Below are 13,294 nucleotides of genomic sequence, written 5' to 3'. Positions count from 1 at the left end.
GAATATTGAATTCAACAACTTTAGGTCATGAGCTCCCTCCCCCATCCCCACCCCCTTTCTGTTTCCCCCTTCCTTTGTTTTTTCCAATAAATTATATAGATTTTTCTTTTCCCACCTATTTCCATTATTTTTAAATATCTTAAAATCTTTTATGCTCTCCCCACCCCCACTAGAGCTATACCTTGAGTGCCCTACCATCCATTCTTAATTATCACATTCGTTTAGATAATATCACCAACTTTAACACTTATGTGTTCTTTTGTTCTATTGTTGTTGAAATCTTTTGATGATCTGCTTCTATCACTGCTTGTTTGTCCCTACAACCACACCCCCCCCTCCACTTCTCTCTCTCTCTCCCCCTCCAACCCCCCCACCTTAAACCAGCTTATATTTCAACTCTTTCTTGGACTCGAACTCAAGTTCTGTCGAAGGGTCATGAGGACTCGAAACGTCAACTCTTTTCTTCTCCGCCGATGCTGCCAGACCTGCTAAGTTTTTTCAAGGTTACCGGGAAACCTACTGAAAAATTGTGAAGAACCCACTGACAGATCTGGATATTTTGGAGTATGAAGCAGCTTAACTTCAGCAAGAAGGCCTGAAACATATATCTGTCCATTCTATGGTACAGTGTGGCTATGTAACAACACAATGCACCATCTTTTTAAGGTGTGATGTCACAATGATAATGTGGTGTAGTGCCTATGTCAGGAGCTACAAGTTTATAATTTTAGTGTCTGCACTAATAAACCCTGAGGAACAAATACGAAACCCTATTGTAAATAGTGGTGATATTGCAAACTTTCTCCGTCGAAAAAAAGCAGTGCTCATTTTCAGTGGAGGGAGGGGAGTTTGGAGAGAAAAGGAAAGTTATCCTTCTGCCAACTCATCAGGTTATCCTCCACACCAAGCTCTACTCTTTGGTTTTTAAATCAGGAGGACTGGACAAAATATACAGATCAACTTGTGGGCAGGTACCATCTGCAATGCACCTCTCCCTGCCCACCAAAGGCAAACTCTTTGCAGAAGTGCTTTAACTTTGCTTAATACCTTCAGGTGGCCCAGCCAATATTAAGGAGCTCTGGGAGTGGGGAGAGGCCACTCCAAATGGCACCAATCAGCTCAAGGCGGGGAACTATGTTAAAATAAATCTCATGATGTTCAACAAGATATCAGGCCCCATTAACTTACTGATGTTAAAACAAAACAATGTTAAATGGAGTAATGTTAAACAAGGACGTCCTGTACCCTTTGGATTTTTTTTTCATTCACAGGATGTAGGATTCGTTGGCTGGGCCAGCATTTATTGCCCTTCCCAATGGCCCTTCAGAGGTGGTGAGCTGCCTTCTTGAACCGCTGCAGTCCATGTGGTGTAGGTACACCCAGTGCTGTTAGGGAGGGAGTTCCAGGATATTGACCCAGCGACAGCAAAGGAACGGTGATATATTTCCAAGTCAGGATGGTAAGTGACTTGGAAGGGAACTTCCAAGTGGTGGTGTTCCCATCTATCTCCTGCCCTTGTCCTTCTAGATGGTAGTTGTCGTGGGTTTGGAAGGTGCTGTCTAAGGAGCCTTGGTGAATTCCTGCAGTGCATCTTGTAGATGGTACACATTGCTGCTACTGTGCATTGGTGGCGGAGGGAGTGAATGTTTGTGGAGGTGGTGCCAATCAAGCAGGCTTCTTTGTCTTGGACGGTATCCAGCTTCTTCAGTGTTGTGGGACCTGCACTCACGCAGGCAAGTGGGGAGTATTCCATCACATTCCTGACTTGTGCCTTGTAAACGGTGGACAGGCTTTGGAGAGTCAGGTGGTGAGTTACTCATCGCACGATTCTTAGCCTCTGACCAGTTGTTGTGGCCACTGTATTTATGTGGCTAGTCCAGTTCAGTTTCTGGTCAATGGTAACCCCCCACAGGATGTTGATAGTGAGGGATTCAATGATGGTAATGCCATTGAGCATCAAGGGGCGATGGTTGGATTCTCTCTTGTTGGAGATGGTCATTGCCTGACACTTGTGTGACACGAATGTTATTTGCCACTTGTCAGCACAAGCCTGGATATTGTCCAGGTCTTGCTGCATTTGGACATGGACTGCTTCAGTATCTAAGGAATCGAGAATAATGCTGAACATTGTGCAACTATCAATGAACATCCCCACTTCTGACCTATTAATAGAAGAAAGGTCATTGATGAGGCATCTGAATATGGTTGGGCCGAGGACACTACCCTGAGGAACTCCTGGAACCAAGGCTGTAATGAGGTCAGGAGCTGAGTGGCCCTGGCGGAATCCAAACTGGGTGTCCGTGAGCAGGTTACTGCTAAGCAAGTGCTGCTTGATAACACTGTTGATGACCCCTTCCATAACTTTACTGATGACGGAGAGTAGACTGATGGAGCGGTAATTGGCCGGGATGGATTTGTCCTGCTTTTTGCGTACAGGACATACCTGGACAATTTTCCACGTAGCCGGGTAGATGCCAGTGTTGTAGCTTTACTGGAACAGCTTGGCTAAGGGTGCGGCAAGTTCTGGAGCACAAATCTTCAGTACTAAGGCCGGAATATTGTCAGGGCCCATAGCCTTTGCAGTATCCAGTGCCTTCAGCAGTTTCTTGATATCGCGTGGAGTGATTTGAACTGGCTGTAGACTGGTATCTGCGATGCTGGGGAGCTCTGGAGGAGGCCGAAATGGACCATCCACTCGGCACTTCTGGCTCAAGGTTGTTGTAAATACTTCAGAATTATCTTTTGCACTGATGTGCTGGGCTCCTCCATCATTGAGGATGGGGATATTTGAGGGGCCTCCTCCTCCAGTGAGTTGTTTAATTGTCCACCACCAGTCACGGCTGGATGTGGCAGGATTGCAGAGCTTAGATCTGCTCCATTGGTTGTGGAATCTCTTAGCTCTGTCTATTACTTGCTGCTTACGCTGTTTGGCAGGCAAGTCGTCCTGTGTTATAGCTTTACCAGGTTGACACCTCATTTTTAGGTATGCTTGGTGCTGCTCCTGGCATGCCCTCCTGAACTCTTCGCTGAACCAGGGTTGATCCCCTGGCTTGATGGTAATTGTAAAGTGGGGCATATGCCAAGCTAGGAGGTTACAAATTGTGTTTGAGTACAATTCTGCTCCTGCTGATGGCCCACAGCGCCTCATGGATGTCCAGTCTTGAGTTGCTAGATCTGTTCGAAATCTATCCCATTTAGCACAGTGGTAGTGCCACACAACACGATATCCTCAACGTGAAGGCGGGACTTCGTCTCCACAATGACTGTGCAGTGGTCACTCCTACCAATACTGTCATGGACAGATGCATCTACGGCAGGCAGGTTGGTGAGGATGAGGTCAAGTATGTTTTTTCCTCTTGTTGGTTTCCTCCCCACCTGCCGCTGACCTAGTTTAGCATATATGTCATTTAGGACTCGGCCAGCTCAGTCAGTAGCGGTGCTACCAAGCCACACTTGGTGTTGGACATTGAAGTCCCCCACCCAGAGTACATTCTGCGCCCTTGCCATCCTCAGTGTTTCTTCCAACTGGTGTTCATTAGCTGAGGGAGGGCAGTATGTGGTAATCAGCAGAAGGTTTCCTTGCCCATGTTTGACCTGATGCCATGAGACTTCATGGGATCTGGAGTCTATGTTGAGGACTCCCAGGGCAATTCCCTCCCGACGGTATACCACTGTGCTGCCACCACTGCTGGGATGGTGATGCTGGGACATTATCCGTAAGGTACGATTCCATGAGGATGATTATGTCAGGCAGTTGCTTGACTAGTCTGTGAGACAGCTCTCCCAATTTTGGCACTAGCCTCCAGATGTTAGTAAGGAGGACTTTGCAAAGCTGTGGTTGCCTTTGTCATTTCCGGTGCCCAGGTCAATGCTGGGCGGTCCATCCGGTTTCATTCCTTTTTTGTGACTTTGTAGCAACTGTAACTGTTTGTTACAACTGAGTGGCTTGCTAGGCTATTTCAGAGGACATTTAAGAGTCAACCACATTGCTGTGGGTCTGGAGTCACATGTAGGCCAAATCAAGGAAGGAAATCTGTCGAACGGACATTAGTGAACTGGTTCGGCTTTTACAACAATCAATAATGGTTCATTATTAGACTTCTAGTTCCAGATTTTTACTGAATTTAAGTTCCACCATCTGCCATGGTGGGATTCAAACCCGGGTCTCCAGAGCATTACTCTGGGTCTCTGGATTACTAGTCCAGCAACAATACTACTATGCCATCGCCTCTCCTGTACTGTGAAACTTTTTGTCATTTAATCTGTCCTGCCCTCCACTCTATCACAGATCATCCCTTTTGTTCTTCCTTCCACCCTCCTCCCTATCACTTGCTGAAAACTTATTATATTTCTAGTTTAGTTCCATGGAGTCATTTACATCACAGGAGACCATTTGGCCTATTAAGTCAATGCCAGCTTGCCATGGTACAATCCAGTCGGTCCCACTCACCTGCTCTATCCCTGTAGCCCTGCATATTTGTTTCCTTCGAGTGCTCATTCAATTTCCTTTTGAAATTATTAATCGTTTCTGCTTCCATCACCCTTGTGGGCAGCAAGTTCCAACTCATTACCACTGGCTGCATAAATAAAAAGTTCTTCCTCACATTCCCCCCACATCTCTTGCCCAAAGCCGTAAATTGATATCCTATAATCCTTGTACCATCAGCAATTGGGAACCATGTTTTTTGTTTACCTTATCCACACCCGTCATAATCTTGTACAACTCAATCAAAGCGCCTCTCAATTTCCACTGCTCCAAGAACAACCCCAGCTTCTCCAATTTAACCATGTAGCTAAAACCCCTCGTCTTTGGAACCATTCTGATAATCTACCTTTCCCTCCCTCAAGGACCTTCACATTCTTCCTAAAATGTGGTGACTAGAACTAAATGTGCTACACTGTAAAGTTCTGGTTAGACCACAGATAAAACTTCATAAATTTTTTTCTCAGTTATGATGAAAGATTATTGACCTGAAATGTTAACTGTTGCTCTCCACAGATGCTGCCTGACCCATTGAATATTTCTAGTGTTGCCTGTTTTTAATTACCGTAGAGACAAGCCTTCCCATGATCTTCACCTGTGAAGAATCAAAGTAGTTAACTACAATATGTCTATACCAAAAACAACTTTCAAATTCTCTGCCCTTTCCTTCTTCATTAAAGTTTTTATACGCCTTGCACAATTCCCTAACTCAACAGGTAAGGAAGTGATCTGGATTTGCCTTTTGTCATACAACAAACAGCCCCCAAGATATATGTAGGAACAGTAACGCCATCTAGCTATCCTTCTAAACCTTTTTGAATCTACCCATTGTTGGGTGCAGACAGAAAAGACAGAAAAGGGAGAAAATTCTTTGAATTCCACTCACCACATGCATGAGATAACTCAACTCAAACATTCTGCACCACAAAGACTTAAGCAATAACGAACTCCAGAGTTCCAAAGAAAAGTCAAGTTGGACTCGAAACATTAACTCTGTTTCTCTCTCCACAGATGCTGCCAGACCTCCTGAGTTTTTCCAGCCCTTGCTGTTTTTATTTTAACTAGTTTGCCTGTAATGTGGTTTCTGACATGACTGCTTTCAGAGTGTTGATAACTGTGTCTATTGTTTACCACAATTAGAAAGAGATTTCCAAATGCTAAAATGATTGTACACCACATTATTTAGTGTGGTGTATACCACAATTGCATTACCATTAAACCTAAAATTGCCTAATCTTCCCATTGTCAGAAGCAACAAAATTTTCCTGAACATGAATTTCATGCATTTTGTACTGTAGAATCATAGAATGATACAGCACAGAAGGCAGCCATTTGACCTTACATGCCTGTGAAAGAGTTAGTCCCATTCCACTGCTCTTGGGATGTGAGTGTCACTGGCAAGGCTCCTTCGCCATACTCGTGCAATCTTTTTTCCCTTCACCTATTTTCCAATTCCCTTTTGCAAGTTATTATTGAATTTGCTCCCACCACCATTTCAGGCAAAGCATCCCAGATCATAATAACATGTTGAATGAAAAAAAGCTTTTCCTCATGTCGCCTCTGGTTCTTTCGCCAATCATCTTATAACTGCATCCTGTGGTTACCGACTCTTCTGCCCCAGTAAGCAGTTTCTCCTTATGTAATCTGTCAAACCCATTCATGATTTTGAACACCTTTGTTAAATTTGTTCTTTGCCTTCTCTGCTTTAAGAAGAGCAACCCGAGTTTCTCTAGTTTCAAGTCCCATCTCCCTGGTACCATTCTAGTGAATTTCTTTTACAGCTTCTCTAAAGCCTTGTTGTCCTCCCTAAAATGTGGTGACCAGAACTGGCAATTATACTAAAATGGAGCCTAACCAATGATTTATAAAGGTTTAATATAGCTTTATTGCTTTTGTACTATTATACCTCGATAAAGTCAAAGGTTCCGTTTTTTTTTAAAACAGCCTTCTCAACCCAGAGCAGATATGTAGGCAAATTTCAGAGAAGTGCAAAAATAATAGCGTAGTAATAGTGGGGGATTTCAACTTCCCCAACATTAACTGGGTTAGTCATAGTGTGATAGGTTTAGAGGGAGCGGAATTCCTAAAATGCATCCAGGAGAGCTTTTTAAGCCAGTATGTCCTACAAGAGAAGGGGTAGTCCTGGACTTAATTTTAGGGAATGAAGCCAGGCAAGTAGTAGAGGTATCAGTGGGGGAGCATGTTGCAGATAGTGATCATAGCTCCGTTAGATCCAAGGTTGTTACGGAAAAGGGCAAGAATGGGCCAGAAATCAGAGTTCTAAATTAGGGGAAGGCCGATTTTAATAAGATCAGATATGATTTGGCCTTGTGGACTGGGAGCAGTCCTACTTTTACCTACTTTTAGGTAAATCTGCGTCAGAGCAGTGGGACTCATTCAAGAAGGAAAAAGGGAGAGTACAGAGCCAACATATTCCAGTAAAGACCAACAAATCCAGGGAACCCTGGATGTCAAGGGATATACAGGATTGGATAAAGAGAAAAAGGGAAGCATATGGCCGATACCAAGGGCTCAAAACAGCAGAAGCCCTGGAGGAGTATAGAATGTGTAGAGGGGAACTTAAAAAGGAAATTAGGAGAGCAAAAAAGGGGCATGAAAAAACATTGGCAGGTAAAATAAAGGAAAATCCAAAGTTATTTTACAAGTTCATTAAGAGTAAGAGGATAACTAGGGAAAGAGTAGGGCCCATTAAGGACCATAGTGGTAATGTGTGTGTGGAGCCGGAAGACATAGGTAGGGTTCTAAATGAATACTTTGTGTCAATGTTCACAAGTGAGGGGGATGACGTGGGTATGGAAATCAGGCAGAAGGACTGTGATATAATTAAATAAATTAACACAGAAAGGGAGGAGGTTTTAAGTGGTCTGGTAGGCTTAAAAGTAGATAAATCTCCAGGCCTGGATGAAATGTATCCCAGGCTGTTAAGTGAGGCAAGGGAGGAGATAGCAGGGGCGCTGGCAGTAATTTTCAATACTTCTCTGACCACAGGAGAGGTGCCAGAGGACTGGAGGACAGCCAATGTGGTACCATTATTCAAGAAGGGAGGAAGGGATAAACCAGGGAACTACAGGCCAGTCAGTCTAACCTCAGTGGTGGGGAAACTATTGGAAGCAATTCTTGAGGGAAAGAATTAATCTACACTTGGAGAGGCAGGGATTAATCAAGGACAGTCAGCATGGTTTTGTTAAGGGGAGGTCATGTCTGACCAATTTGATTGAATTTTTCGAAGAGGTGACCAGGTGTCTAGATGAGGGCAATGCATTTGACGTAATCTACTTGGACTTCAGCAAGGCTTCTGATAAGGTCCCACATGGGAGACTGATAATGAAGGTAAGAGCCCATGGGATCCAAGGCAAGTTGGCAAATTGGATCCAGAATTGGCTGAGTGGCAGGAAGCAGAGGGTGATGGTTGAGGGATGTTTTTGTAACTGGATACCTGTGTCCAGTGGGGTTCCACAGGACCGGTGTTGGATCCCTTGCTGTTTGCGGTATATATAAATTATTTAGACTTGAATGTAGGAGGTTTCATCCGTAAGTTTGCAGTTGTCACAAAAACTGGTGGGATGGTAAATAGTGAGGAGGATAGCCTTAGATTACAGGAAAATATAGATGGGCTGGTCAGATGGGTTGATCAGTGGCAAATGGAATTTAACGCAGAAAAGTGTGAGGTGATGCACTTGGGCAGGACAAACAAGGCATGGGAATACACGATGAATGGTAAGACCCTGGGAAGTGCCAAGGATCAGAGGGATCTTGTTGTGCATGTAAACACATTAAGGTAGTGGGACAAGTAGATAAGGTGGTTAAGGCGGCATATGGGATACTTGCCTTTATTAGCCGAGGCACAGAATATAAGAGCAGGGAAGTTATGCTGGAACTGTATAAAACGCTGGTTAGGCCACAGCTAGAGTATTGCATGCAGTTCTGAAATCTGCATTATAGGAAGGATGTGATTGCACTAGAGAGGAGTGCAGAGGAGATTTATTAGGATGTTGCCTGGGATGGAGAGTTTTAGTTATGAGGTGAGATTGGATAGACTGGGGTTGTTTTCCTTGGAGCAGAGGAGATTGAGGGGGAACATGATTGAGGTGTATAAAATTATGAGGGGCACAGACAGGGTAGACAGGAAGGAACTTTTCCCCTTGGTAGAGGGATCAATAACCAAGGGGCATAGATTTAAGGTAAGGGGCAGGAGGTTAAGAGGGGATATGAGGAAGAATTATTGCACCCAGAGGGTGGTGGGAATCTGAAACTCACTGCCTGAAAGGGTGGTAGAGGTAGAAACCTTCATAACATTTAAGAAGTATTTGGATGTGCGCTTGCAATGCCATGGCATACAAGGCTATGGGCCTAGTGCTGGAAAATGGGATTAGGATAGTTAGGAACTTGTTTGACCAGCTAAGACGCGATGCACTGAAGGGTCTTTTTCTGTACAATAGACCTCGATGACTCTTACTTGTCCTGCCGCTTTCAAAGATTTTTGTACATATATACCTCTAGGAAGTCTCTGTTCCTGCAGCCTCTTTAAAATTGTACAATTTAATTCATACTGTCTCTCCCCATTCTTACCAAAATATATGACTTCACATATCTCTGCATTACATTTCATTATTGTCTCCCCACTTCACCAGTCTATTTCCTTCTACATTTCTAAATATTGTTTCATCTTCAAACTTTGAAATTATGCCCTGCATACCCAGGTTCAGATCATTAATACCTCAAAAAGAACAGTGGTCCTCATACCAGCACCTGGGGGGCCAACCTATGTCACCCTCCAGTCCGAAAAACAGTCTGTTACCATCTACTCTGGGTAAGGGGCAGAAAGCAATCTTGTATCAAAGTTGCCACTGTCTCTTCAATCTCATCAGTTTCAATTTCGCTTACAAATCTATGATATTACTTCTATTGGAAGTACTTCAATAGTTATGTTGGTACCCAGTCCACTAAGATGAAATGCTGAAAGCAGATTGCTGGCTGACACGGGCAGACTGGCAGCTTATGCCAACAATGATCATGTCCCAAAACGGTGTACTCCATTGCATGTGAGTTCTGCTTGTTAGCCAGAGTAATAGTTAGGAATGGAGGCAATGAGAAAAATCATATTCCACGAGTGTTTGCCTGTCAGCCAAGGAAACCAGGTTAAAATATATGGTAACCACCCATGCTGCTGTTGAAAGGGAATGCTACATAAAAGGGGATATTAAAAAAAAATTGTGCATTTTTAAACTACTGAGCATTTCTGAAAGTTTAATTGGTTATGCTCCAAATAGAATTTTCATATTTCACTGAGGGTACACATTTCAGCATTATTCATAATCTTGAGAATGAAAGAAAGGTAACTCACCTCCTGACTCCCCAAAGCCTGTCCACCATCTACAAGACACAAGTCAGGAGTGTGATGGAATACTCTCCACTTGCCTGGATGAGTGCAGCTCCAACAACACTCAAGAAGCTTGACACCATCCAGGATAATACAGCCCACTTGATTGGCACTCTATCCACAAACATTCACTCCCTCCACCACCGACACACAGTAGCAGCAGTGTATACCATCTACAAGGTGCACTGCAGGAACTCACCAAGGCTCCTTAGGCAGCACCTTCCAAACCCACGACTGCTACCATCTAGAAGGACAAGGGTAGCAGATACATGGGAACAGCACCATCTACAAGTTCCCCTCCAAGCTACTCATTATCCTTTGCTTCACCGTCGCTGGGTCAAGATCCTGAAACTCCCTCCCTAATAGTACTGTGGGTGTACCTACACCACAGGACCTGCAGCAGTTCAAGAAGCCAGCTCATCACCACCCTCTCAAGGGCAATAAATGCTGGCCTAGTCAGCAACACCCACATACCACGAATGAATAAAAAAATTTGCATACACAGTCACATTAAGACAGTTACTCAATCTTAAGAACCAACCCAATGGACCAGTTCTGGCTCAAGAGCAATCAGCAGAGAGTTGATTAGGATCTGAGAAGGGTATAAAAAGAACCATATCAGGTCATGCAAAGAATTTCACCAAGTTCTCATTTGATAAATTGAGAATCAAACTTACGGAGAAGATGTGCAATCAGCGGCATCTATGTTGCCAGGATGGACACGATTCCTGGCTTGTTCTGGGGGGCTGTTGGAGTTGGAGGATGTTGTTGTTACCGAGGAGTGGGAAGAAATGGATTCCATGCTTCCACTTGGAGTATTATCGACGCCACTGTTAGGATTCTCAGCTAAAATGAAAATAACTCCATGAAAGAAACAATGCATTGCACATTATTGCATAAGTACAGCTGAATGCCATAGGAAAAGAAGGAAAATAAATGTATCTGAATACATTTCTTAAAAACTAAACTGCAATAAAAATGGACTATTTTTAAATAATGTCACAAATTACTACCCAATTCTCCTGACCACTACTGATCCCATAAAACATATATGTTTTCATTAAGTTACAAATCATAGTACAAAATACTGACAACAGCACATCAAAATTTAACTGAGTGTATGGATATTGTTTGAACAATTTGCAAGAAAATATTCATGGAATTCTACTCAGCCTACCCGTGCAAATTGAGATTAAAAGGGAATTTTTATAAAGTGAGAAACAACAAAAATTAAGGCTGGTCTGGTTCACAGCCTTGGTTTTTCTAACTCACTTGCAACAACAATGAATATAAGATAACATGTTAACTTGTACGACAGTCTTTCAAAGATGAATACACTCCAACTTCTTAAAAAAGTTGGCAAAAATTGTACCCTAAACGTGCGAAAGATTAAGAGTCACATCATAGCAAGTGACATTATTTGTCAAAAACACCTACACTGTTGATTTCTTTCTCATCCTGGCACTGAAAGACCCCCAACATTTTCTGAAAATCGTATGCATCATCTTAGCATGTGCTAGTCAGTTGGAATTTTTTTTAAAGTAACGAGGCTTTTCTTTTTTTTCGATTACGAGGTTTCACACTGTGCAAACCCATGTGGTGCAAACAACAACTTGCATTTATATTGTGATTTTAATGTAGGAAAATATTTGACACCAAGTCACATATCAGGACAGGTGACCAAAAGTTTGGTTACTTACATAGGTTTTATGGAATTATAGGAGATAGTGGTACAGAGGTTTAAAGGAGGGAATTCTAGAGCCTAGGGCCTAGGCAGGAGAAAGCACAACCACCCAACATTGGAGTGAAGGAAATCAAGAATTTTCAAGAGACTAAAATTGGAGGAATGCAGAGATATTGGAGGGTTGTAGGGCTGGAAGAGGTTACAGAGATAGGGTGAAGTGAGAATATAGCACACAGCAACAATGTAAGGTGTTCTATTCTCAATTTGCCACCACTCATCTCAGTTTCTTTGCATAGATCTGATCAGATAGTGTGTGATAGATGTCTCCGCAATTATACATGTCGTCATATAGGTACTTGGCAAACAAGTTCAGCAACACCTCCTCAGTCCATACGTCAGCACCATGCTTGTTTATGCCTCCATTTTCACTGCATATAATTTTTTTGTAATCAAGGTTGTATGTCAGTTTTTAGCAGAACTAGAATCACTTGATGCTTCAAAGCTTCTCACACTGAGTTCTTTGTAAAATTCATTGAGGTGAGTTTGGGCAAAATCAAGAAATTGTGGCCAAACAACGTTTACAATTACACTAGTTAGGTTAGGCTTCAAGTTTCTGTTAAAATTCATTCGGAAATCATAAATCTAAAATCTTCCATGCACCTGTACAATTGGGCAGGTTAACAGATTCTAGCTGTTTCTTTTATTTTCTTTCCATTAAGAAGTATTCCTTGATATATTTAAGAATGGTAATCTGGTACATCTTTATTAATACAGCTGAAAAGATCACCAAAAATTAGCATTTTAAAAGGATGTTCAGACCTTTACTGTGAATACCTGGCTTTGAAATGACTGAAAATTACTTTTTTTAAAAAAGTAAGCGAGTAGAATGGGAATTGATGGTTATGTGAAATTAACAGGCTAGAAAACCTCTAAATAATGGAATAGCACAACAGTTTGTTTGCCTAGGTGAAAGGGCTTTGCTTACAGGACTTCTCCTGAGATTGTGCTTTCACTGTTTTACAGGTGATTTCCAACACTTTGGAAGTTTTCTCTGCTATACTGGTCTTTACTCACCTTGAATTGCACTCCGCTGCTGTTCACCTTCACTGCAACATGGGAGCAGTTCATGCAGTTCAGCCTTATTCTTCTGATGAGGAACAAGAGAAGAAGCATCAAGAACACCAGCAGGTGCAGCATCAGCAGCAGCTGCCTTCTCCTCAGCCACACGTTGCTCCACAGAAAAGGGGGAAGGTGCACAAAGCTCCAGCTCAAAAGAGGTGATATCCTAACACAGGGTGTCCAGAGAATCAGCTAGTTTGCATGATGGAGCAACCCGTACTTCAGGAGACTCTTGCAGCACGCCACTGCTGACACCTGCAGCCTCCTGGAAAATGACCTCCTTCCAAGAGGGCCACGCATTGCCAGTGGTCGTCAAGGTCACACAGCTCTAAATTTCTTCACCTGTGGCTCCTTCCAGGGATCTGCTGGTGACATCTGCAGGGTTTCACAATCTGCTGCTGCAAGTGTATGCCCCAGGTGACGATACCATGCTTGCCAGAGCCACCACCTGTGTCCACTTTGACACTGATAAAGTCAGTGAGAACAACAGGGATCTCACATTTGCTGTAGTGGCTGGATTCCCAGGAGGTCCAGGGAATCATCAACTGCAAATATGTGGCAATAAAGCCACCCTCACATCAACCAGAAGTCTTCATCAATCAAAAGG

General features: G+C 43.1%; 1 protein-coding gene across 5 annotated transcripts in view; it reads right to left on the bottom strand.

The window, feature by feature from the left end:
- The window catches only part of arhgap10 (Rho GTPase activating protein 10), a 305,162-nt gene that overhangs the window by 17,950 nt on the left and 273,918 nt on the right, over window positions 1–13,294 (bottom strand). For all 5 annotated transcript variants that reach the window (XM_041193989.1, XM_041193998.1, XM_041193964.1 and 2 more), the window contains one exon: window positions 10,562–10,730. In XM_041193989.1, coding sequence (XP_041049923.1) covers window positions 10,562–10,730 — 169 coding nt within the window. The remainder of the gene's footprint in view (window positions 1–10,561; window positions 10,731–13,294) is intronic.

The sequence above is a fragment of the Carcharodon carcharias genome, chromosome 1, assembly GCF_017639515.1.
Source record: "Carcharodon carcharias isolate sCarCar2 chromosome 1, sCarCar2.pri, whole genome shotgun sequence".
Taxonomy (NCBI): Eukaryota; Metazoa; Chordata; class Chondrichthyes; order Lamniformes; family Lamnidae; genus Carcharodon; species Carcharodon carcharias.
Note: the sequence above shows the minus strand (reverse complement) of the source record. Positions and strands in the feature narration are given on the sequence as shown.